The sequence below is a fragment of the Heptranchias perlo genome, chromosome 35, assembly GCF_035084215.1.
Source record: "Heptranchias perlo isolate sHepPer1 chromosome 35, sHepPer1.hap1, whole genome shotgun sequence".
NCBI classification, from domain to species: Eukaryota; Metazoa; Chordata; class Chondrichthyes; order Hexanchiformes; family Hexanchidae; genus Heptranchias; species Heptranchias perlo.
The window spans coordinates 20,550,517-20,576,123 of record NC_090359.1 but is presented as its reverse complement, the minus strand read 5'-3'; the positions used below and the strand labels follow the sequence as shown (position 1 = coordinate 20,576,123).

General features: G+C 50.6%; 1 protein-coding gene across 1 annotated transcript; it reads right to left on the bottom strand.

The window, feature by feature from the left end:
• Nucleotides 1-909: 909 nt before the first annotated feature.
• On the bottom strand, nt 910-18,478 carry LOC137302406 (eukaryotic translation initiation factor 5A-1-like). Its single transcript, XM_067972051.1, has 6 exons — nt 18,388-18,478; nt 10,094-10,287; nt 6,545-6,649; nt 5,233-5,364; nt 3,982-4,055; nt 910-3,306 (listed from the first exon to the last, which is right to left on the bottom strand). The coding sequence occupies exons 1-5, from the start codon at nt 18,419-18,421 to the stop codon at nt 3,993-3,995; spliced, it is 528 nt and encodes a 175-aa protein (XP_067828152.1). The 5' UTR covers nt 18,422-18,478; the 3' UTR covers nt 910-3,306; nt 3,982-3,992.
• Nucleotides 18,479-25,607: the final 7,129 nt, after the last annotated feature.

Below are 25,607 nucleotides of genomic sequence, written 5' to 3'. Positions count from 1 at the left end.
TATGTATCCTGTTACTTTATCACTATCGGGAAGTCCATCCACAACTCACACCAAAGTCGATTCCTCAATCCTACTGCCTGCTCACCCTGACCGATAGCTCCCTTTTCTAATGCCCTAAGTGTCCCTTATCAATACTGCTGCTCCTCCTTTTTCAATTTCCCTGTCCTTTCCAAAGACCTTATAACCTGGAATATTTATCTCCCAGTCATGCCCAGCTTGGAGCCAGGTCTCAGTGATGGCCACTAAGTCGCATCCTTTAAACGGAATCTGCCCATCTAATTCACTTGTTTTATTTCTTATGCTACATGGTTTATGCCCTGATGTTTTTAAAACTTATCACATTCCTTGTTTTTTTAAAAAAAAATCACTGTGTTGTAGTTATTTTATTTCCTAGATTTTTCTCTGAACCTGGAGTATTTACATTACCATAAACACAGTGATGACCTGGACTTTGCTCTCATTCCTTTTTTTTAAAAAAAAACTTTTGGCTATTTTTATTTGAGCTTGCCCTACCCACCCCCTTTATTGGTTTAAAATCCTTTCAGCTAGGATCTTGGTCCCAGCCCAACGGTACACAGCTCCTTCCTGTCCCAGTGTCCCGAGAAATGGAACCCCTCCTTCCCACACGTCAACTTCCCTAATCTGTTTGTCCCAATGCCAGTTAACACGTGGCTTAGGTAATAACCCTGAGGTGACCACTTTTGAGCTCCGATCTTCCGGTATTCCCTCAGCGGAGGCCTCCTCCCTTTTCTTCCAGACAGGGACCGCGACAACTGGATCGTCCCCATTTCCCGAGCTACCCCGGCACCAGGTCGACACAACGTGCCCTTCGGGACTCTCGATCGTGGCTGCGAAATGGGAGCTTCCATTTTAAACGCAAGAATTTATAATGGAAAACGTAACAGGAAGTGCAGGCAGATGTCACATTCATTTATTAGTTCCCAAGCTCTGGTGGTGTTGCACACAGAGTAAAGACCAAGTGTAGTTTTCAAGTGAAGTGGGGACAGACAGCAGCGGATGCAGAAGTAATGGAGTCCCCATTTTAAAGTTATACTTCTATACAGATTTACAGTTAAATGGCAAAACACAGCATTTTGGGCAGCAGAGTTGCTTGGAGCATTGTACGTCCTCTGCAGGGCAGGCTGGGAGCTGCAAAATCAGGTGCTGCTGCCTCCAGTGGAAGGAGAGAGTAACTACAGTGTGACGCGTTTACATAGGATTTTTCAGTGCGTGTCGACAAAAAATTTAGTACATTTTACCGGTGGGGGGGTGGGGGGGGGTAAAACTACAGCGAGGTGGGATCTCTGGACTGTGTCTCATTACTCGATGTGAAGCCCAACTGCAGAAATGAAGCACCGTTGATAATTAACTCTTTGTAAGTTAACTTTATTTTAAACTGGTTTGCATTTTGTTATTCAGAGTAATGTTTGACCTGACTCTCACCCACCACCACCACCACCCCCCCTCCTCCTCCCCCCTCCCCTTCCTTTCCCTTTCTCCCTCCCCCCACTGCTGGAGTCAGCAGGCGTAGCGAGCGACAAAGTGAAAGGTTACAACCCGAAAAAGGTGGCTGACACTGGCCATCGAGTCAGGGTATCTGGGTAGCTACTTAGTGTAGTCGGAGCCAGCCATAACCTACGGGAGAACTAGGCAGCCACACAGGCACCTGAAAGCTTTGCCACCATCTTCATCCTCACACAGATAAAACAATTCACAGACGCACATACACTGCAAAATTCCAGGGCATAACAAAACACGTGTTTAATTAATGTTTTTAAATGCAGTGGAATCAAGCTGTGTATACACACACACACACACACACACAGCTTCCTAATGGTTCACAAGCTCTTTGTTAAATTTAAAATGGGGATTGTCATCAGGGGCAAAGCAGAGCCATTGTGTTTTTTCGTACAAAGCAACACGATTAAGATGCAGATTGCAACACCAGGACGTGTCTGGGGCTCTGTTTCCCTTTCGCTAAAAGACGTCTTTGTTACGACAATGCCCCACCCCAGGTCGATACTACGAACCATCCTGTTCTGAAGGGGGGGGGGGGTGAGAGAAAGGCAAGGTCTCCCCCACTTCCTCCATTCAAAGAGCTGGGGGGGGGGGGGGGTGGGGGGGTGGGGGGAGGCCACTAACGGTCACGTGCGCACCCCACCCACCCCCCAACAAAACTCACGCCAGCCGATTTTAAACCAGCTCAGATTCTCAAGCTGTTCGCAACCAGGTTTGGGCAGTGGTTCTGAGCAAATTCCACCTCCCGTCCCCACCGCATAAAAACAGCCTTTGAATTTCTTTCAGCGCGAGGTGGGCGGGGAAGGAGGAGTGAAAAGTTACCCTCCAAAAGTGGTACAATAACTCAGTGCTGGAGTGCCCCTCGAGCGAGGAAGAAGCACATTTTTTACAGGCGTTTACAGAAAGTGGCATTGCCCTTTTAAGAAGTCAAACTTTCTTGCTCTTTTTTTTTAAAAAAAAAATCCAGATTCCTCCCACCTCAATTATAAAGAAAACCCAGTCCCAAAAGCCTTTGAACTCCTGCACGCTCTCTCTCCCTCCCCTGCTTTCCACCGCCCCCCCGCCCCACCAAAGCCCAGGTGGTTTAAAAAGGCAACAGCGCAGACTTTATTTCAGCTGCACTGCCTTTCGCCGCGATTTGAACTCAGCGTCTTAAAAATCCCACAGTCAGGTCGAAGTTACGTTAGGTGTCGATTCAGAGAAAAGGTTTTGCGGGGAGTGGGTGGGGGGGGGGGGGTATCAAAAAGGATAATTACCGATGGTCCCCACCACCCGCGACCCCCTCAAAAAGAAAACCCCACCCCAGCGGGAAAGCCGGTGCGTTCTTTGGACAGCCGACGGAACGAGTAACTTCAACCCACTCGCACAGTGCGGAACGAAGCCGAGGCAGCGGAGAACGGGGAGGAAAAAAAAAACGACGAGTCTCTCTCCATCCCCGTAAAGTGTCTTCAAGTTTTGGAGGGAGTGGAATGGTTCATATAATCAGGGGGAGGAGGAGGAGGAGGAGGAGGGAGTGTGTCACTGGAGTCGTCGTTCTGCTCGGAGAGACCACGCTGATCGATCATGCAGAGTTCTTTTTTCCCCTCCCGGTAGCAGTGGAAAGGAGGCACAAGCGAAAGTTTCGGAAATAAAATTAGTGTTCGCTTGCAATTTTTTTTTTTTTTGGTTTTTTTTTTTGTTTGTTTAAATTATACTTTTTTTTTTGTGTTCGTGTTGAAATAAAAAGTCTCTCAATCCCAAAGCACACCTTCAACTCACAGACCTGGGCGGTTTTCCAGAAGCTGGATCCTGTTTAAAAAAAAAAATCAAACCAGTATTAAACATGGGAAGAAGGAGCAATAAGATAACAGTCGCTCGGACGGGTCACCGGACGGTTAGTTTTTAACGCGGCTGTGGGTCGCACAATATATAAAAAAGATAGAACTTGCATTCATACAGCACCTTTCACCACCTCAGGATGTCCCAAAGAGCTTTACAGCCAATCTGCGCACAGCAAGATCCCACAAACAGCCAGGCGATAAACGATCGTTGTTTTTTTTAAAAAAAAAGTGATGTTGTTTGAGGGATAAGTAACGGCCCAGGACACCGGGGGAGCGCGCCCCCTGCTCTTTTTCGAAATAGCGGCCGTGGGATCTTTTACGTCCACCTCAGGAGGGGCAGGCGGATTTAATCATGGATCGCTAGAAAGTCTCTTTTTGGGGAATAGATTGGGGATTTGGAGTAACCTCGTCCTCCACCTCTCTCCCTCCTCCCTCCCCCGTTTATTTCAAAATTCAGATAGTCAGAAGCTGGTGGGAATGCGATGCTCCCCATGGTCGAATAACCCGACACCCACACTGCCGGAGCAGAGGGCACGCTCTGGCCTGGAAGAGTTAGAAGCACGAAGTGGACGAGCAGGGTTGGATTAATGACAGATGCCGAGCGAGGTGACCTTGCGCGCGCCCCTCCCCCCGCGGTACATACCTATGTCGCCGTTACTTGCTCATCACCTTGGCAGCGATAGCAGATTCTTCATTCATGGCACTGAGGACAGTGATCTGGGGAAAGACAGCGTCGGTCGGGGGGTTAAGTACGAGAATAGACACAGCCTGTTGAATAATGCAGGATGCTGCCGCTCTCTAAATCATTCATGTGCCACACCAGATAAAAGCAGATGATTGGAACGTACGAGCCGGTCAGAGTCCGAGAACATTTACCATTCAGGCCCCCCTCAACTCGTACTGTTCAAGAAGGCGCCGCGCCACACACACACACACACACACACACACACACACACACCCTCAGGACGTCCCAAAGCGCTTTACAGCCAATGAAGTACTTTTCGAAGTGTAGTCGCTCTTGTAATGTGGGAAACGCTGCAGCCAATTTGCGCACAGCAAGATCCCACAAACAACAACGTGATAATGGACAGGTAATCTGTTTTCGTGGTGTTGATTGAAGGATAAATATTGGCCCAGGACACCAGGGAGAACTCCCCCCTGTTCTTCTTCAAAATAGATCTTTCACATCCACCTGAAGCGTCTGAGAGGGGCCCTCGGTTTAACGTCGCAGCTGAAAGACGGCACCTCCGACAGCGCAGCACTCCCTCGGTACTGGCAACCGGGAGCGTCGGCCTGGATTCCGGGGCTCAAGTCTCTGGAGCGGGACTCGAACCCACGACCTTCTGACTCAGAGGAGAGAGTGAGACCCGCTGAGCCACAGCCGACACCTTTGGAAAAGGCGACAAAAATGTGGCAACAGGAACTACGGTTTTGCAGACAGGAAGAGCACACCCGAAGATTTTTTTCTTAAAAATAGATTATGGATTATCCAAACTTCCTTTCTCAAGGGCACTAGTTTTGCCCGGGTACAGCCCGACAGAAGCTGGCACTGCTCCAGCACCTCGCCCATTCGCACAGTCTGAGTGCTGATAGGCTATTCAATGGCGGAGGGCACCAGCAGCCAAGCCTGACCCTGTTTTTTTTTTAATTAGTCCCTATCTACGAAGAGCAGGAACCTGTGGTCATTGTCCTTTCCCCAACCTGGGTCCACCAAGGACAACTTTAACTGCACCCCACCCCGGGCTGCCCAGGCCGAGAATCGAACCCGAGCTGGGAACTAATTGACGTCTTGGCATCGTGTGCCCGCCTCCTCCCGGCAGCAAACTGGCACAGCAGTCAAAATGGACTTTTAATTTACCACGGGCCGAAGTTAGACAGACACGAAAATACTCACCACCGTCTCCTCCCCAGCATTGTAACGCTGCTCGATGTCCTTCCCCAGCTCATTATCTGGAAGTTTCAAATCTTCACGCACCTCCCCGCTATCCCCCAGGAGGGAGAGGTAGCCATCCAGAATCCCGATCAGCTGCAGCAAACCAGCACACACAAAACAGCATGTCAGCAGGGGGGGGGGGGGGGGGAGGGACGGACGCCATCTTCCCCACCGGCCCCCCTCCCTCCCCTAGGAACCTAGGAACAGGAGGGGGCCATTCAGCCCCTCGAACCTGTTCCGCCAATCAATTAGATCATGGCTGATCGGTACCTCAGCTCCATTGGGAGTCTGGGTCCATGCTCTCCAGCTGCCCTCAGTACCCCACCCAGCTGCCCATCCTGGACAGCACTGACTTTCCTGGGGGTGTGAGCAGTGAGGGTATGGCTCACATCACCCCCGCCCTCCCCACTGCCGGGTACCCATTAGGAGAGGGAACCCGAGCTAGTATTCCTCTCTGTGGCCCACTCAGGTGACCCATATCATCCCCAACAGAGGAACACGAGGAGGTCATTCAACCCACCGAGCCTGTTCCGCCATTCAGTGAGATCATGGCTGATCTGTATCCTAACTCCATTTCCCCACCTTGGCTCCATATCCCTTAATTCCCTTGGCCAGCAAAAATCTATCGATCCCAGATTTTAAATTATTAATTGAGCTGGCATCTACTGCTTTTTGTGGGAGAGAGTTCCACACGTCTGCCATCCTTTGTGTGAAGAAGTGTTTCCCGACTTCTCTCCTGAATGGCCTGGCTCTGATTTTAAGGTTATGTCCCCTTGTCCTGGACTCCCTCCACCAGTGGGAAAAAGTTTCTCTCCATCCACCCCATCAATTCCTTTCAAAATCCTAAAAACCTCAATCAAATCACCCCTTAACCTTCCATATTCCGGGGAATACAAGCCTCGTTTGTATAATCTCTCCTCCTAATTTAACCCTTGGAGCCCTGGTATCATTCTGGTGAATCTGCGCTGCACTCTCTCCAAGGCCAATATTCCATTCTAAAGTGCGGTGCCCAGAACCGTACACAGTGCTCCAGATGTGGTCTGACCAGGGGTTTGTACAGCTGTAGCAAAACTTCCTCCACGCTGGGGGGGGGAAGAGAAGCGAGAGGGAGCGGGGGAGAGGCGTGTCGGATGGTAATACTCCAGGAACAGTCAGAGTGCTCAGACTATCTGAAGCAGAATCTGACCAGTTTCCACAGTCACTCCACGCGGGTCCCTGCCCACAAACAAAATCTCCAGACCCACCCCTCCCACAGATCCCTCGAAGTCCGTACCTGGTAGTCAGATCTTCTGATGTTGGGCACATCCATGTTATGGGTGGAAGGACAGATATCCTCATATTTTTTCCCGGTGAATAGATCAATGCCCACCAAGTGAACCTAGTGTCAACAGAGCAGATATGGTGAGTAACTGGCAAAAGTGTACGTACAAGCCTGATCAGATTTACACAGGGCAGTTTCCATTGTGAATGTGGACACACAGGAATTTATAATGGCAAAGTTGACAGGAGGTGTGCACAGATGCGAGATTTTTAGTATATAATATTATACACATACATCCCTCCATCTCGCCCCCTGGATCGGCAGCTCGTGTCTGAACACAACCGCACGTCTAGACGTAAGGCCACCAAGGAAGAGGGGGGGCGCTACATCCCCGAGGTTTAAAAAAAATCCATTGAAGGAGATGTGCCAACCACACTGGTGCAGGCGAGACTGGAACCAAGCAGGCTGGAAACAGGTCGAGCAGACACAACATACTAAAAGGGTTAAATTATGACAGGTTGCATAGACTAGGCTCGTATTCCCTCGACTGTAAAAGATTAAGGGGTGATCTAATTAGGAACACAGGAACAGGAGTAGGCCATTCAGCCCCTCGTGTGTGCTCCGCCATTTGATAAGCTCATGGCTGATCTGTGATCTAACTCCATATACCTGCCTTTCCCATATCCCTTAATTCCTTTGGTTGCCAAAAAGCTATCTATCTCAGATTTAAATTTAGCAATTGAGCTCGTATCAATTGCCGTTTGCGGAAGAGAGTTCCAAACTTCTACCACCCTTTGTGTGTAGAAATGTTTTCTAATCTCACTCCTGAAAGGTCTGGCTCTAATTTTTAGACAATGCCCCCTACTCCTAGAATCCCCAACCTGCGGAAATAGTTTCTCTCTATCCACCCTATCTGTTCCCCTTAATATCTTATAAACTTCGATCAGATCACCCCTTAACCTTCTAAACTCTAGAGAATACAACCCCAATTTGTGTAATCTCTCCTCGTAACTTAACCCTTGAAGTCCGGGTATCATTCTAGCAAACCTACACTGCACTCCCTCCAAGGCCAACATGTCCTTCCGAAGGTGCGGTGCCCAGAACTGCTCACAGTACTCCAGGTGCGGTCTAACCAGGGTTTTGTAGAGCTGCAGCATAACTTCTGCCCCCTTGTACTCCAGTCCTCTAGATATAAAGGCCAGCATTCCATTTGCCTTCTTGATTATTTTCTGCACCTGTTCATGACACTTCAATGATCTATGTACCTGAACCCCTAAGTCCCTTTGGACATCCACTGTTTAACTTTTTACCATTTAGAAAATACCCTGTTCTATCCTTTTTTGATCCAAAGTGGATGACCTCTCATTTGTCTACATTGAATTCCATTTGCCACAGTTTTGCCCATTCACCTAATCTATCAATATCGCGTTGTAATTTTATGTTTTCATCTACACTGCTTACAATTGAGGCGTTTAAGATGATTGAAGGATTTGATAGGGTAGATAGAGAGAAAACATTTCATCTGGTGGGGGGGGGGGGGAAAAGTCCAGAACAAGGGGGGGCATAACCTTAAAATTAGAGCTAGGCTGTTCAGGGGTGATGTCAGGAAGCACTTCTTCACACAAAGGGGAGTGGAAATCTGGAACTCTCTCCCCCGAAAAGCTGTTGAGGCCGGGGGTCAATTGGAAATCTCAAAACTGAGATTGATAGATTTTTGTTAGGCAAGGGTATTAAGGGTCACAGAACCAAGGTGGGTAAATGGAGTTGAGGTACAGATCTCGCCATGATCTAATTGAATGGCGGAACAGGCTCGAGGGGCTGAATGGCCTACTCGTGTTTCTAACATGCCACGGTTACAGTCACAATGTGTGGCTCAGCACTGGGCTCAAAGCTGGCTCTACCCCCTCCGGTCGGAGTCGAGGTTCCAGTCTTCCAATGTCTTGCATAAGACAGGTCCTCGGTGGCACCAGGTACCGACCTGCCGCAGTCAGGCTGCACGTAACTGGAGGGAGCCTTTCACCTCTGCTAGGTGAGCCAATCAAAGCTGGCCAGACCTTGGGACGAGGGTGCAGAGGAGATTTACTAAAACGGTACCAGGGGTGAGGGACTCCAGATCTGTGGAGACACTGGAAAAGCTGAGGTCGTTCTCCTTAGAGCAGAGAAGGTTAAGGGGAGATTTAATAGGTGTTCAAAATCATGAGGAGAGATGGAGTAAATAAGGAGAAACCGTTTCCACTGGCAGGAGGGGTCAGTCACCAGAGGACACACATTTAAGGTAACTGGCAAAAGAACCAGAGGGGACATGAGAATTATTTTTAACGCAGCGAGTTGTTCTGATCTGGAATGCGCTGCCTGAAAGGGCGGTGGAAGCAGATTCAATAATAACTTTCAAAAGGGGAATTGGATAAAGACTTGAAAAGAAAAAATGTGTAGGGCTCTGGGGAAAGAGCAGGGGGGGTGGGGGGAAAGAGTGGGACTAATTGGATAGCTCTTTCAAAGAGCCAGCATAGGCACGATGGGCCGAATGGCCTCCTTTTGCGCTGTATGATTCAGACTGATGAATCTCCTCTCTGGGCCACCTTGAAGGGCCTTGTGTCAAGCGAGTTTAGGTACAGCTCCTGTGGGGAGCGGTGTCACTCTGCAAAGACCGTCTACGGTCAGGGGAGGGGAGTGGGCCTCACACATCGGTCAAATGTGGAAAGTGCAGACATCACACTGTTACAGTATGGGGCAATCTTACGAGATTGGCTTTAAGGCACATTGTTGGGGCAGTGTAGAGGGAACTTTAACTTACGTCTACTTGGTTTTACCTGTAAATGGGTAAAACATTTATTCCTCAACGTGTCTGCAACAAGTTTCAGTTGTACAGCAACTTCAGATTAGGAGAAAGTCCCACGGTCCATCATAAAGGGAGAGGCACTGAACATTTAACAAGGGAGTCGAGGGGTGACTGAAGCCTTGATCGGAAAGATGAGGGTGGAGCGATTTAGGGAGGGATTTCCAAAAGGGAGAGCGAAACAACAACTTGCATTTATATAGCGCCTTAAACGGCAAACGTCCCCAAGGCACTTCAGTGAAACGTTAATCAGACAAAACTTGACAACGAGCAACATAAGGAGATATTCGGACAGGTGACCTAAAGCTCGGTCAAAGAGGTAGGTTTTAAGGAGCGTCTTAAAAGGAGGGAATTCCAGAGCTTAGGGCCTAGACGGCTCAAGGCACAGTTGCCAATAGTGGGGCGAAGGGAGTGTGGGGGGTGTGCAACAGACAAGAATTGGAAGAGGGCAGAGGTCGCGGAGGGTTGGAGGAGGTTAGAGAGATCGGGAGGGGACGAGGTCATGGAGGGATCTGAACACGAGGATGAGAATTTTAAAATCGAGGCGTTGCCAGACTGGGAGTCAATGTAGGTCGTCGAGCACGTGTTTGGGGGGGGGGGACTGGAGAACAGGACTTGATGAGAGTCAGCATAGTTTTGGACAAGCTCAACTTTGCGGAGGGGCAATGCCAGACCCCGCTAAACACTCGGAAGCAAAACAACAGCACCAGTTTCCCCGCCCTTACCTTGGCGTGGCCGTGCTTGCCGGTCTTGGAGGTCGACATGTCCACGATCTTGCACGGACGCCCCTTCAGCACAACAAAGCCGTTTTTGCGCAGCGCCGAGCACTGCATGGGGTAGGTGGTGGAGGCCCCAGAGTGGCCAGTCTCAAAATCTACATCGGCGGGGTCTGCCATCTTTAAACTTGGGTCGTGTGGTGCTGCGAGAGAGAAGAGGCAAAGTCAGTCAGCTCTTCGGGGGCCCATCCACCCACAAAGCACCTATCCCCCTCCCCGCCACGGGGCAGCCCAAATCAGTGCCGCCTCGTGTCGACAGTAATGCCCGCCACCCATCGACCAACCTACGCACTTTGATGGCAGGCGTACTATATTGCCACGGTTAGCCGCATGTCAATAAGCAGGCGAGCTCCACAACTCCAAACGCAGCAACAACCCAACTATCCCTGGACTCCAAGACATCAAAAACAAGCACTCACTTCACTTCGGCCTCAGTCTGAAAATCCATCCAAAAGGAGCCACGAGGTTGAATTAAGCCCATCCCAGGCACAAGAGGCTTCAGCAGGAGGCCCAGGAAGACTCAGGCCCAATTAGCAGCCCTCTCATCACACCCTCCAATCCTTCTCGAATTGCCTCACACCCTGTGTTTCAACAGGCTCCCTGGAAACTTATTCCGCAAACCCAACCCTTCACTCCAATATCCTCCTCTGGTGTTTGAAGCCCTCACTATAATATACAATTCACCCAGATTGAATGGTCAACTCCCTTCAGGATCTTGAAACCGGCAAGTCAGGTCAGCTCAAAGTCAACAATAATTTGCATTTATATAGCGCCTTTAACATAGTAAAACGTCCCCAAGGCACCTCACAGGAGCGTTAGTCAGACAAAAATTTGACACCGAGCCACAAGGAGATATTAGGTCGGTTTTAAGGAGCGTCTTTAAGGAGAGAGAGGAAGAGAGATTTAGGGTGGGAATTCCAGAGCTCAAGGCCTAGTAAGCTGAAGTCCTCTTGTTTCCAAAGAAAAAGTGCCAGATTTTAACCTTTTAAAACTCCCAACACCTAAAATCCCTTTCGTTAACCCCGTATCCCATCAAGGAACGTTTCCCCTGCACTTTCGGGGGCACCAGTTTTGTACTTTGTAATTTTAGGATAAATACACAGCGAGAGCTCCTGCAGGAGGCTAGTCAAGGTAAGCCAGTATATTTGGGATGGCACAGATGGCCCGAGTGCTCCCAGGTTAGGGAGAGGCACAGGCGGCTTCTGCGAGCTCTCTACCGACCCGAGAGGGAGGGAGAGGTTGGACCTTGGCTACGATGTCAGATTGCCCCCTTCCCTCTGCCCTCAGGTACCATGGCACACCACTAGCTAACCCAGCACAGTCTACCCAGTCCTGTACAGGTCTATACCACAGATGCAAAAAGTGCCTGCCATAATTCAGTGGGTTGCACTCTTGCCCGAGTCACAGTTGTGAGTTCGAGTCCCACTCCAGAAACGTGAGCCCATAATCCAGGCTGACACTTGCAGTGCAGTATTGAGGGAGCGCTGCACTATTAGAGGTGCCATCTTTCGGGTGAGATGTTAAACCAAGTCTGCCCCTCTCAGCTAGACGCAAGAGATCCCACGGCCATTATTTCGAAGAAGAGTAGGGGAGTTCTGGCCAATATTTATCCCTCAGCCACCATCGCAAACAGATAATCTGATCACCATGCTGCTGTTTGTGGGAGCTTGCTGTGCGCAAATTGGCTGCTGCATTTCCCTAAATTACAATAGCGACTCAACTTTAAAGAGTACTTCATTGGCTGTAAAGCATTTTGGAACATCCTGAGGTCGTGAAAGGCACTACATAAGTGGAAATCTTTACTTACACACAAAACTGTGAAATCATGTTTGTACAACTTATCAAAACAGGAGAAGGCCGTTCAGCCTATTGCTCTGATAGCCCATCACAGAATACAGTTGCAGCCTGAATTGCTCAAGAGTTCTTTTTGCTAAGGAACTGCCTGGCAGATCTATAAAATCCGCCCCCCCCCCCCCCCCCATTATAAGGGAGGACCAGGAGTCACTCTCTTATGTAAGGGCATAATTGCCCAGATGTTAGGAAGCGTTTCCTTTTCACCGCAGAGAACAGCGAACCTCTGGAACAGGCTGCCGGCTCGTGCGGCAATTCACCGAGTTAATCAGGGCCAGGGTGGTCTCCTGGACTAGTTTCGATCGCCGAAGGGGTTCGGAGAGGACTTGTTCCAATTTCCACACCCTAAATTGGCATGCGTTTTTCACCTCTCCTGGGAGGTTGCACAGGTTCCAGGTGGGGAGTGTCTGTATGGTGATGTATAAGGCGTCACATATTTATGGGACAGGCTGGATGGTCCAGTAGGTCTTTCCCGGTTGCCGTTGTCCGTATGTATGTTTATAATGGAAAGAGCCTGTGCAATCTCTTCCCCCACTGGCAGGAGGGTGTAATTACAGCGTGACAAGTTTACATAGGTAATTTCCATCGTAAATGTGGACGTACGAGTTTATAATAGCAATATAAAACAGGCAGAATGTACGACTTGAAAATGGGGACTGAATTACACCTGCACACACTACTCCAACTATACCCAAACGGAGCCCAAACGGAGCCCCGATCCCCTGTGTGCAAACTACGAGATTTCAAATGGTCTATTTTGAAAGTTTCAGTAATTCCCATGTATATTTTCATCATTTGCATTTACCGGATCGGTACATTTTTAAAAATATGCTTTGCTCCCATGCTCTCCAAACTCCACTGAGCCCCCTGCCCCCCTCCAAAACATTCATCCTCCCTTTCAAATCCCTGTTTGACCTCGTCCCACCCTACGCCCGTGATCTCCGAGCCGTCAGGGTCCCTGTATGTCGACTCTGCTCCTCAAACTGCTTCTCCTTCACCCCCACTTCGGTCGCCATTATGCTCCCTTGCTCTAGAACTCCCTTCCACCTTGCCTCTCCGCGTTCAGATGTCTCTTCCAACACCTCCAGTCTTTGCACCTTCAATTCCTCTCCTTGTGCCCATTTTCTCCTCACTGTGAAGCTGAGGCAACCGATGCGCGTTACAGAAATGCAAGTCGACTGAAACAATCCCCCTTCAAACAGCTTCTAAACTGTCCCGCCCGACCTTCTCAATCTTTCCATGTAGCTCAGCCCCATTGTACTTAGGATCAGTCCTGTGGCTCCTCTCCTCTCCAGTACCTGCGTATCGTTCCTTGTGCTTTAGTGACAAACACTGAACACAGTACGCCAAGTGAAGCATATATAATCACCATATATTTTCTACTACGCAAGTTAAGTCACTCCCCGCGAAGTGTGGCTCAGTGGGTAGCAATCTTGCCCAAGTCAGAGGGTTGCGGGTTCGAGTTCCACTCCAGAGACTTCAGTACATAATCCATGGCTGACGTTCCTAGTACTAGTACTGATGCAGGGCAGGGGTTACTACCCCTTGGACATTGTGAATTCAAAACTCTGAAAATTACATTTGGACATCATAAGCTTAAAACTGCAAATGTGCTGAAACTGTAACAAGATTCGGTTTTCAACAGCTAATAAGTTACAGAAGTGTCGAGAAGTTTCGAACAGGCTTGGTCCTCAAAACAAATGACTTGGAAAAACAGCGCTGAGACAGTGAAATCATTGGGAAAGATAACTGCACCTGCGTTCACACGGACAAGAAACACAGCAAGTTTCACATGGTGAAGAGGCTGCGCCCGGATTCACGCGGGTTTGAGTGGTCCAACTAACTGTCCGTCATAACACAATGGCGGGTGAGTGGCCAAAATGGAACTTCTCTTAACTTTCATTCACGCCCCAATTGGCCAAAATCAAAGACGGAACAACGAAGCAGCTTCTTCACTGCAGTCGAAGGAGCTTGAAAGAAAGCTCTGCTCACAGGGAGGATGTCTATAGCACCTTTAACGTAGTAAAACTTCCCAAGGCGCTTAACAGGAGCAATCAAACAAAATTTGACCGAAAAGACCTCCAGCGTCAAGAAGAGTTAATCACTAACTGCCGTGATGCAAAAACCCTTAGTTTTTAAGGTTGTATGTATTGCTTGATTCGCCTAATACTTGTAAGAATTGTTTAAATCATTAGATAATCTTGATTTGCTTCATGCTTGTGTGAATTATATTAAATAATCACTTTTGACTAACAAAACTATGGCAAAAGTGTGACTTTCTTTGACTTGACTATTGTCCAGGTTCACGAATCAACGAAAATCAGGTTTACCCTACACTGAGGGAGTGCTGCACTGTCAGAGGTGCCGTTAAACCCAGGCCCTATCTGCCCCCTCGGGCGGATGTAGATCCCACAGCACTATTCGAAGAGCAGGGGAGTTCTCCCCGGTATCCTGGGCCAATATTTATCCCTCAACCAACATCACTAAAACAGACTATCTGGTCATTATCACACTGCTGTTTGTGGGATCTTGCTGTGCGCAAATTGGCTGCCGCGTTCCCTACATTACAACAGTGACTGCACTTCAAAAGTACTTCACCGACTGTAAAGCGCTTTAGGATGTCCTGAGATCAAGTGACGCTTTGAACCAAGACCGAGATCCAACTGCTCAGGTGAAGGTTAAGGATTCCACAGAACGATTCATAGAGTAGAGAGTTCTCCCAGTGTCCTGACCACAAATCACCCGTCAACCAACACCAAAAAGAAAAATTAACTGGTCGTTCACCTCATTGCTGCCTGCGGGATCTCACCGTGCACTTGCCTACTTAGGTCCTTGTGGTTTAAAGTAATCCACAGTATGTGAAGTGCTTCAACGCATTTGGAAGCTAATAGGACATTATAAATAGAATTTACAGCACAGAAACAGGCCACTCTATGCCGGTGTTTATGCTCCACACGAGCCCCCTCCCACCATACTTGATCGAAGCCCTTCACCCCATCCTTCTATTCCTTTCTCTCTCGTGTTCTTACCCAGCTTCCCCTTAAATGCATCTGCTATTCACCTCAACCACTCCTTGTGGGAGTGAGTTCCACATTCTCACCACTCTCTGGGTAAAGACGTTTCTCCTGAATTCTTTATTAGTGACTACCTTGCATTGAGAGCCCCTCGTTATAGACCCCCCCCTCCCCACAAAGTGGAAACATCTTCTCTACGTCCACCCTATCGAACCCCTTCATAATTTCTGAAGACCTCAATAAGGTCATCCCTCAGCCTTTTTTTTAAAAAAGAGAAAAGAGTCCCAGCCTGTTCAGTCTTTCTCGATAGTTGTACCCCCTCAATTCTGGTTATCATCCTTGTAAATCTTCTTTGCACTTATACAAATGCAGCTCTATCATTCCCCACCTGTACAATGGATTAATGTTTTTCTAAACTTATTCAAAAGACAGCACATCTTGGGGTGAAGTGGGGGGGGAATTAACTGGGTCAGCCTTCCCTGATTGTTGCCTCAATGTATTGTCACTACAAGTTCAGTAAAACGTACTGACGGGTGTTTGAGATTCACACAAGAAACACTGTGCAGCTACGGATTCTGAATCCGAATTGGTTACCGAAAGAAGAACAGAATTACATTTATATAGCACCTTTCACCACCTCAGGGCTTTCCAAAGCACTTTTGAAGTGTAGTCACTGTTGTTATGTGGGAAACGCGGCAGCCAATTTGCACACAGCAAGGTCCCACAAACAGTAATATAATGTTGACCGGATAGTCTGTTTTAGTGATGATGGTTGAGGGATAAATATTGGTCCAGGACACCCAGGAGAACTCCCCTGCTCTTCTTCCAATAATGCCACGGGATCTTTTACACCCACGCAAGAGGGCAGATGGGGCCTGGGTTAACGTCTCATCCGAAAGACGGCACCTCCGACACTGCAGCACTCCCTCAGTACTGGCACTGGGAGTGTCGGCTTGGGATTATGTGCTCAAGTCTCTGACTCAGAGGGGAGAGTGCTACCGACTGACCTCCCTGCTAGCATGGCCTACACGTGACTCCAGTCCCATACTACATAGTTAACTCAATGTCCTCGAAATTGGTCCAGCGAGTCATTCTGTTACAAACTTGAAGGGCAACTCGGGATAGTTAGCAAATGCAGCCTTGCCAGTATCAACTACATCCCAAAAAAAATTTTTAAATTAAGAACATCACACAAGTGCATCATGCCAATGGGCAAAGTGCATTTTTGCAATATCACAATTGAGAGTAACCCAGTCACAATACCGATGCTGCTACCTTGTTAATACAAAGCAGCTTGTAACCGTCAGACGCTCAAACTGTGAATGCCAAGAGGCACTCCCTGCATCACAGCAGCTGAATCAGACCAAATGCACCATTTCCTTTAACTAGTCTTCCCGATACATGCATCACAGAATGTTCCTGAAGCATTAAGAGTGCAGGAAGCATCAGTTCCATCTATTTCAGCCTCTGCACGGTTCAAATACCCAAAATTTTACCACTCGGTCTCGAACTGTCCCAAATATGTTGCACAGATCCCCCCACACATACCCCTGGACACACCATCCGCGTCCCATACCTCTCCCCAGATACCCAGTACCTGCTTCACCTCCCCGCTCCCTAACCCTCCCCCCCAGGATCCACTCCCACCCCCACCCCCCAGGATCCCCCCTCCAAGGGATCCGCTCCCTCACCCCCCCCATCCAAGGGATCCGCTCCCTCACCCCCCCATCCAAGGGATCCGCTCCCTCACCCCCCCATCCAAGGGATCCGCTCCCTCACCCCCCCATCCAAGGGATCCGCTCCCTCACCCCCCCATCCAAGGGATCCGCTCCCTCACCCCCCCATCCAAGGGATCCGCTCCCTCACCCCCCCATCCAAGGGATCCGCTCCCTCACCCCCCCATCCAAGGGATCCGCTCCCTCACCCCCCCATCCAAGGGATCCGCTCCCTCACCCCCCCATCCAAGGGATCCGCTCCCTCACCCCCCCATCCAAGGGATCCGCTCCCTCACCCCCCCATCCAAGGGATCCGCTCCCTCACCCCCCCATCCAAGGGATCCGCTCCCTCACCCCCCCATCCAAGGGATCCGCTCCCTCACCCCCCCATCCAAGGGATCCGCTCCCTCACCCCCCCCATCCAAGGGATCCGCTCCCTCACCCCCCCCATCCAAGGGATCCGCTCCCTCACCCCCCCATCCAAGGGATCCGCTCCCTCACCCCCCCATCCAAGGGATCCGCTCCCTCACCCCCCCCCCATCCAAGGGATCCGCTCCCTCACCCCCCCATCCAAGGGATCCGCTCCCTCACCCCCCCCATCCAAGGGATCCGCTCCCTCACCCCCCCCATCCAAGGGATCCGCTCCCTCACCCCCCCCCATCCAAGGGATCCGCTCCCTCACCCCCCCCATCCAAGGGATCCGCTCCCTCACCCCCCCCCATCCAAGGGATCCGCTCCCTCACCCCCCCATCCAAGGGATCTGCTCCCTCACCCCCCCATCCAAGGGATCCGCTCCCTCACCCCCCCATCCAAGGGATCCGCTCCCTCACCCCCCCCATCCAAGGGATCCGCTCCCTCACCCCCCCCATCCAAGGGATCCGCTCCCTCACCCCCCCCATCCAAGGGATCCGCTCCCTCACCCCCCCCATCCAAGGGATCCGCTCCCTCACCCCCCCATCCAAGGGATCCGCTCCCTCACCCCCCCCATCCAAGGGATCCGCTCCCTCACCCCCCCATCCAAGGGATCCGCTCCCTCACCCCCCCATCCAAGGGATCCGCTCCCTCACCCCCCCCATCCAAGGGATCCGCTCCCTCACCCCCCCATCCAAGGGATCCGCTCCCTCACCCCCCCATCCAAGGGATCCGCTCCCTCACCCCCCCATCCAAGGGATCCGCTCCCTCACCCCCCCATCCAAGGGATCCGCTCCCTCACCCCCCCATCCAAGGGATCCGCTCCCTCACCCCCTCCCCCCCATCCAAGGGATCCGCTCCCTCACCCCCTCCCCCCCATCCAAGGGATCCACTCCCTCACCCCCCCCCCCGAGTAAACGACCCACCCGTTCCCTCACCCCCCCCCCCGCGCCGCCAGCCCTCTGTCTCCCCCCCCCCCCGATACCTAGCAGCCGCTAATCCCGTTACCCGGCTCTCCATCTCTCCGTTCCCGCCGCCTGCCTGCTCCCATTCCCCTGCGCCCAATGGCGGCTGCGGCCTGCTTCCCCCACCTCCATCCCCCTCCCTCGGCGGCCTCTCCCGCACTTCCGCCGACCCATCACGGGGCAACCCGCGGCCTTTCCCCTCCCCGGTGTGGGGAGGGGGGGGGCCTCCCACTCTCGCCCAGCCGGTTCTCCACCACCGGTCCCCGCAGCCACATGGACGCACTTACCGTCCGAGAGCCTGGCAGAAACCGTAGCCCGCATGCGCCCGCCCCGCTGATAACCCGCCACTGCGCCTGCGCGCTGGCGGACCCGCCCCGACGGCGCACGCGCACTGGTCGACTCGCCCCGACCACGCATGCGTTCGGACCCATCCCGACTTCACTGCGCGTGCGCGCGGACTCCCCAGCCCCACCCCCCAAAAAAAAACCATTGCGCACTGCGCCCGGTCTGCGCAACTTTGCGCATGCGTAGGATTGTGCTGACTCTTCGGCTGAGGGGGAGGAGGGCCGCTTCTTAAAGGGGCAGCCCACCCAGAGTCAGGCTGTCACTTCACCCTGTGCAACAACACAGTGCAGCACTGCATTCAACAGATTTAACAGAACACAACAAAAGTATGCAATGAGAAAAGCAAACCTACCAAGTTTCATTCAGTGAAATAAAGAACTTGTATTTATATAGCAACTGTCACATCCTTAGACCTACAAGAAGTATCAGTTCCATCTATTTCAGCCTCTGCACGGTTCAAATACCCAAAATTTAACCACTCAGCCTCTAACTGTCCCAAATATGTTGCACAGATTCCAACCCCCCGCCCCAAACACTGCCCCAGCTCCATCCAAATACCCCTGGACACACCATCCTCGTCCCATACCTCTCCCCAGATACTCAGTACATGCTTCACCTCCCCAATGCACCCCCTCCATCATTACACCCGCCCCCAGGGGTGCACTCCCTAACCCTCCCGCCCCCCCAGGGGTGCCCTCTCTAACCCTCCCACCCCCCCAGAGGTGCCCTCCCTAACCCTCCCACCACACACCCCCAGGGGTGCACTCCCTAACCCTCCCACCCCCCCAGGGGTGCACTCCCTAACCCTCCCGCCCCCCCAGGGGTGCCCTCTCTAACCCTCCCCCCCCAGGGGTGCACTCCCTAACCCTCCCACCACACCTCCCCAGGGGTGCCCTCCCTAACCCTCCCACCCCCCCAGGGGTGCACTCCCTAACCCTCCCGCCCCCCCCAGGGGTGCCCTCTCTAACCCTCCCCCCCCAGGGGTGCCCTCCCTAATCCTCCCCCCCCCAAGGGGTGGATTCCCTAACCCTCCCGCCCCCAAGGGGTGCACTCCCTAACCCTCCCACGCCCACCAGGGGTGCCCTCCCTAATCCTCCCACCCCACCCCCCCCAGGGGTGCCCTCCCTAACCCTCCCACCCCCCCCCCCCCAGGGGTGCCCTCCCTAACCCTCCCACCCCCCCCCCCCCAGGGGTGCCCTCCCTAACCCTCCCACCCCCCCCCCCCCCAGGGGTGCCCTCCCTAACCCTCCCAAAGCATTTCACAGCCAATAAATTACTTATCAAGTTCAGCAGCCAATGTGAAGACAGCGAGGTCCCACAAACATCAATGAGATAAATTATGTCTGTTAAAGAAAAATAAAGATTTGCATTTATATGGCGCCTTTCACCACCTCAGGACGTCCCAAAGCACTTTACAACCAATGAAGTACTTTTTGAAGTGTATTCACTGTTGTAATGTAGGGAAACACGGCAGCCGAGTTGCGCACAGCAAGATCCCACAAACACCAATGAGATAAATGACCAGATAATCTGTTTTAGTGATGTGAGTTCAGGGATAAATATTGGGCAGGATATCAGGGAGACCTAACCTGCTCTTCTTCAAAATAATACCATGGGCTCTTTTACGTGCACCTGAGAGGGCAGACGGGGCCCACGGTTTGACATCTCATCCAAAAGACAGCACCTCTGACAGTGCAGCACTCCCTCAGTACAACACTGGGAGTGTCGGCCTAGATTGTGTGCTGTAATCTGTGCAGTGGGGATACAAAATTGGATTGACGACAGGCCTCCAGTTTGAAAAACAACCCTCGACAACGTGGTTGTAGAGGGTTGTTTTTCAAACTGGAGGCCTGTGTCCAGCGGTGTGCCTCAGGGATCGGTGCTGGGTCCGCTGTTATTTGTTATTTATATTAATGATTTGGATGAGAATTTAGGAGGCATGGTTAGTAAGTTTGCAGATGACACCAAGATTGGTGGCATTGTGGACAGTGAAGAAGGTTATCTAGGATTGCAACGGGATCTTGATAAATTGGGCCAGTGGGCCAATGAATGGCAGATGGAATTTAATTTAGATAAATGTGAGGTGATGCATTTTGGTAGATCGAATCGGGCCAGGACCTACTCCGTTAATGGTAGGGCGAGTTATAGAACAAAAAGATCTAGGAGTACAGGTTCATAGCTCCTTGAAAGTGGAGTCACAGGTGGATAGGGTGGTGAAGAAGGCATTCGGCATGCTTGGTTTCATTGGTCAGAACACTGAATACAGGAGTTGGGATGTCTTGTTGAAGTTGTACAAGACATTAGTAAGGCCACACTTGGAATACTGTGTACAGTTCTGGTCACCCTATTATAGAAAGGATATTATTAAACTAGAAAGAGTGCAGAAAAGATTTACTAGGATGCTACCGGGACTTGATGGTTTGACTTATAGGGAGAGGTTGGATAGACTGAGACTTTTTTCCCTGGAGAGTAGGAGGTTTAGGGGTGATCTTATAGAAGTCTATAAAATAATGAGGGGCATAGATAAGGTCGATAGTCAAAATCTTTTCCCAAAGGTAGGGGAGTCTATAACGAGGGGGCATAGATTTAAGGTGAGAGGGGAGAGATACAAAAGGGTCCAGAGGGGCAATTTTTTCACTCAAAGGGTGGTGAGTGTCTGGAACGAGCTGCCAGAGGCAGTAGTGGAGGCGGGTACAATTTTGTCTTTTAAAAAGCATTTGGACAGTTACATGGGTAAGATGGGTATAGAGGGATATGGGCCAAGTGCAGGCAATTGGGACTAGCTTAATGGTATAAACTGGGCGACATGGACATGTTGGGCCGAAGGGCCTGTTTCCATGTTGTAAACTTCTATGATTCTATGATTCTATAACCCATGACCTATATTAACTCAGAGGTGAGAGTACTACCAACTGAGCCACAGCTGATATCATTTTAAAATTGACAAGTTAGGCCTCATTAAGCAAAATAAATGATTGCTACTCTTAGGGTTTATTTCTTGAAGAAGTCCTACAGTATTACATGATGTGCACTGGAATCTTTCCTCTATTATGTTGTCGAATTTTGTTTGATAATCGCTCCTGTGAAGCACTTTGGGACGGTTCACTATGTCAAAGGGGCTATATAAATGCAAGTAGTTGTTGTTGTGGCAGACTCCACAATGCCGGCAGAAAATAAAGCAAATTCTCCCCATCTCTCTTGAACTCTTGCTCAGATACCCTGTGGTGTTCAGTGCTAAATGCAGTTAGTAGCAAACTGAAAAGTCTGTGGGGCTTCGAAGCACGAAGTCTGTATTCACCAACAACAATTGCATTTATATAGCTTCTTTAACGTAGTAAAACATCCCAAGGTGCCTCACAGGAGGGTAAATCAGACAAAAAATTGACACCAAGCCAAAGAGGAGACATTAGGATCGACCATTCTGAGCACCTATCATGCAGCTGTCAATCATGTAAACATTTACAGGTCAGACAGAGCAATAAAAGGGAACTTCCTATACTTAGCTGCGATACAAAGTTACGTCAACATTGATACAATGTCTTGCCAAAGTGGCCATTCTTCATACGAGAGTCCTGACAGTGAGTGTCTGCAGCCTATTCAAACATCACAGCACATCCTGTCCTCACACATATCCACACATGTACTTCTTGTGGGACTTGTTGCACGGGAGTTCAGGCCTTGGATGATCCCACCCGCTGGCCCCTGCCCAACTCCAGTGCGGGAGGGGCCACTAAGTCCGATTGTTGTGCTCAGGCTAGTTTTGCGTGTCTTACCTTGTGTTCCTTGTCTTACCTTGTGTTCTTGACTCACCAGGAAGAGGAGGAGGCCATTCAGCCCCTCAAGCCTGTTCCGCCATTCAATTAGATCATGGGCTGATCTGTATCTTAACTCCATCTCCCCGCCTTGGTTCCCTAACCCTTAATACCCTCACCCAACAAAAACCTATCGATCTCAGTCTTGAAATTTTCAATTGACCCCCAGTCTCAACAGCTTTTTGGGGGAGAGAGTTCCAGATTTCCACTCCCCCTTTGTGTGAAGAAGTGCTTCCTGACATCACCCCTGAACGGCCTGGCTCTAATTTTAAGGTTATTCCCCCTTGTTCTGGACTCTCCACCCACCAGAGGAAATAGTTTCTCTCTATCGACCCTATCAAATCCTTTAACCATCTTAAATTCCTCGATTGGATCACCCCTTAATCTTCTATACTCGAGGGAACATAAGCCTAGTCTATGCAGCCTGTCCTCATAATTTAACCCTTTTAAATTCTGGTGAATCTGCGCTGCACCCCCTCCAAGGCCGATATATCCTTCCTGAGGTGCGGTGCCCAGAACTGAACGCAGTGCTCCAGAAGGAGCCTGACCAGTGCTAAGAAAGCAGCAATGCCTTATTCATCTCGTGGCATTGCTGCCAAAGTTGAGACTTCCATTAGTGGTAAATGCAATGTGATTGACCAACAAACTGCATTTATGTAGCACCTTTAACGTAGTAAAACATCCCATGGTGCTTCACAGGAGCGATTTTCCAACAAAATTTGACATCGAGCCACATAAGGAGATATTAGGACAGGTGACCAAAAGCTTGGTCAAAGAGGTAGGTTTTAAGGAGCATCTTAAAGGAGGAGAGAGAGAGGCGGAGAGGTTTAGGGAGGGAATTCCAGAGCTTGGGGCCTAGGCGGCTGAAGGCACGGCCGCCAATGGTGGAGCGATGGAAATCGGGGGATGCGCAAGAGGCCGGAATTGGAGGAGCGCGGAGATCTCGGAGGGTCGTAGGGGCTGGAGGTGGTTACAGAGATAGGGAGAGGTGAGGCCATGGAGGGATTTGAAAACCAGGTTGGGGGAGTGTTAGGACCATGCAATCCGTGCAATTAGAATTATAGAATCTTACAGCATGGAAGGAGGCCATTTGGCCCATCGTGCCTGTGCCGGCTCTTTGAAAGTGCTATCCAATTGGCCCTGCAGATTTTCCCATTTCGAGTCCGCTCCTAAAATGAATCGATGCCCATGGCAATGGCAAATGGTGGCTAATGGTGGCTAATGTTGGCTAATGGTCAGCGCCAGCTGCCCGATGTCGGTGGCTGACGGGGTAAGTGGCTCCCCGCTCTTTCCCTAATTACACGGGGCTTCGTGTCGGTCCAGTGATAAATAGTTGGTATCACGGTCTGCTGAAATATAGGGGCCACAAACCAAACCAGTGCATGGGGCAAACCCCCCTCCCCACATTCCACCCCTCCGTCCTGTGAGTGACATTCAGGATACCCTGTAGGTGAAACTTCCAAGGAGAAAAAAATTTCTCCTGGATCCAAGAACCCAGAACAACCGGTCGCAACATTCTTTTCATCATGCTCTTGGGATGTATTGCCCATCCATTCTTGCCCTTGAGAATTACATCGAATTTACAGCACAAAAACAGGCCATTCGGCCCAATTGGTCTATCCCGGTGTTTATGCTCCACACGAGCCTCCTCCCACTCTACTTCATCTCACCCAATCACCATATCCTTCTATTCCTTTCTCCCTCATGTGTTTATCTCACTTCCCCTTAAATGTATCTCTGCTACTCGCCTCAACTACTCCTTGTGGGAGCGAGTTCCACATTCTCACCACTCTCTGGGTAAAGAAGTTTCCTGAATTTCCTACTGGATTTATTAGTGGCTATTTTATATTTACGGCCCCTAGTTCTGCTCTTCCCCACAAGTGGAAACATCTCTTCGTCTACCCTATCGAACCCCCTTCATGATTTTAAAGACTTCTATCGGGTCACCCTCAGCCTTCTCTTTTCTGGAGAAAAGAGCCCCAGCCTGTTCAGTCTTTCTCAATAGTTATAACCATTAGACGGTGGTGGCAGTTAGCTTCGATGACCTGGCAGCTTGCTAGGCCACATCAGAGGACACAAAGAGACAATCATGCTGTGCAAGACTGGTTGGCATGGGCTGCAGCACAAAAAACAGTCCTAAGTTTAGCTCTTATCATGTCTCAGAGAGGCCAAAGGATGGCTGACATGGGAATGGAAAAAAGTGCCATGCTGGTACAGTAGGGGGTGCATACCATGTTTGAGGCTCAGGCATGGTTTTGGGACAGTGTAGAGGGAGCTTTACTCTGTATCTAACCCGTGCTGCACCTGCCCTGGGAGTGTTTGATGGGACAGTGTAGAAGGAGCTTTACTCTGTATCTAACCCGTGCTGTACCTGCCCTGGGAGTGTTTGATGGGACAGTGCAGAGGGAGCTTTACTCTGTATCTAACCCGTGCTGTACCTGCCCTGGGAGTGTTTGATGGGACAGTGTTGAATGCCCCTATCAGGGTACTTGCCCCTCCTAACCCTACCCCAACCCATCTCTACTCGTTTACCTTCCTGCTCTCCTGCTGCCATTCCAGTCTTTAATTTACCTTGAAAAACCCCACAGCTATAATTGTGCCTCTCTTGACATTCTCCGAAGGGCCCATAGAGGCACCCATCGCTGCCACCTTACGAGCAGCAACCCGAACAGCTGCAACCTCCTCTCTCACTGACCCTCCCACCTAGCGTGCCCACTGGGGGCTAATCCCGCCAGCCTCCTTCCTGTCTCACTCAACCCTCCCACCACTGACTCCATGGACTCTGCCAGCAGATCAATAATCACCGCCCCTCTCCTCATCTCCCTTCCGAATGTCCATTCACTCGCGAACAAGGCCCATGCCATGAATCACCTTATTTTGGGTGATCACGTTGACATCCTGGCTTGGCTCAGGGGTGGTGACCCCTTGCCCCTTACTGAAGCCTCCCCACCTGGCTATCCCTTTCACCACCTGACCCGCCCAAACCATCGCGGTGGTGGTGTGGCCCTTATCACCAAATCTCATAGAAAATAGGAGCAGGAGTAGGCCATTCGGCCCTTCGAGCCTGCTCCGCCATTCAATATGATCATGGCTGATCCTCTCGGTCTCTCTGCCTACTCCTCCGACACCCTCTCCTCCTTTGAGCATCACACTTTGTTCCACTTGCCCCACCTCTCCTTTAAAATCCTGGTTGTCTACCTCCCCGTTAAGTTTCTCCCCGCGATATCTTCCCTCAGCCTCTGCACTGAGTGACTCCTCACCCTTGGTGAATCCAATCTCCATCTCAACTCACCTTGCCTTCACTACTCTGAATTCACTGCTCTCCTATCCTCCCTAAACCTCTCCCTCCA

What these genes read in the sequence shown, in the direction of transcription:
- LOC137302406 (XM_067972051.1), bottom strand. Translation starts at nt 18,421, where the DNA reads ATGCGGGCTACGGTTTCTGCCAGGCTCTCGGACG. An exon ending in TCAGAAGATCTGACTACCAG is followed by an intron (nt 5,365 to 6,544) that starts GTACGGACTTCG and finishes GGTTTGCTGCAG; the next exon opens with CTGATCGGGATTCTGGATGG. An exon ending in ATGCTGGGGAGGAGACGGTG is followed by an intron (nt 4,056 to 5,232) that starts GTGAGTATTTTC and finishes GTCTTTCCCCAG; the next exon opens with ATCACTGTCCTCAGTGCCAT.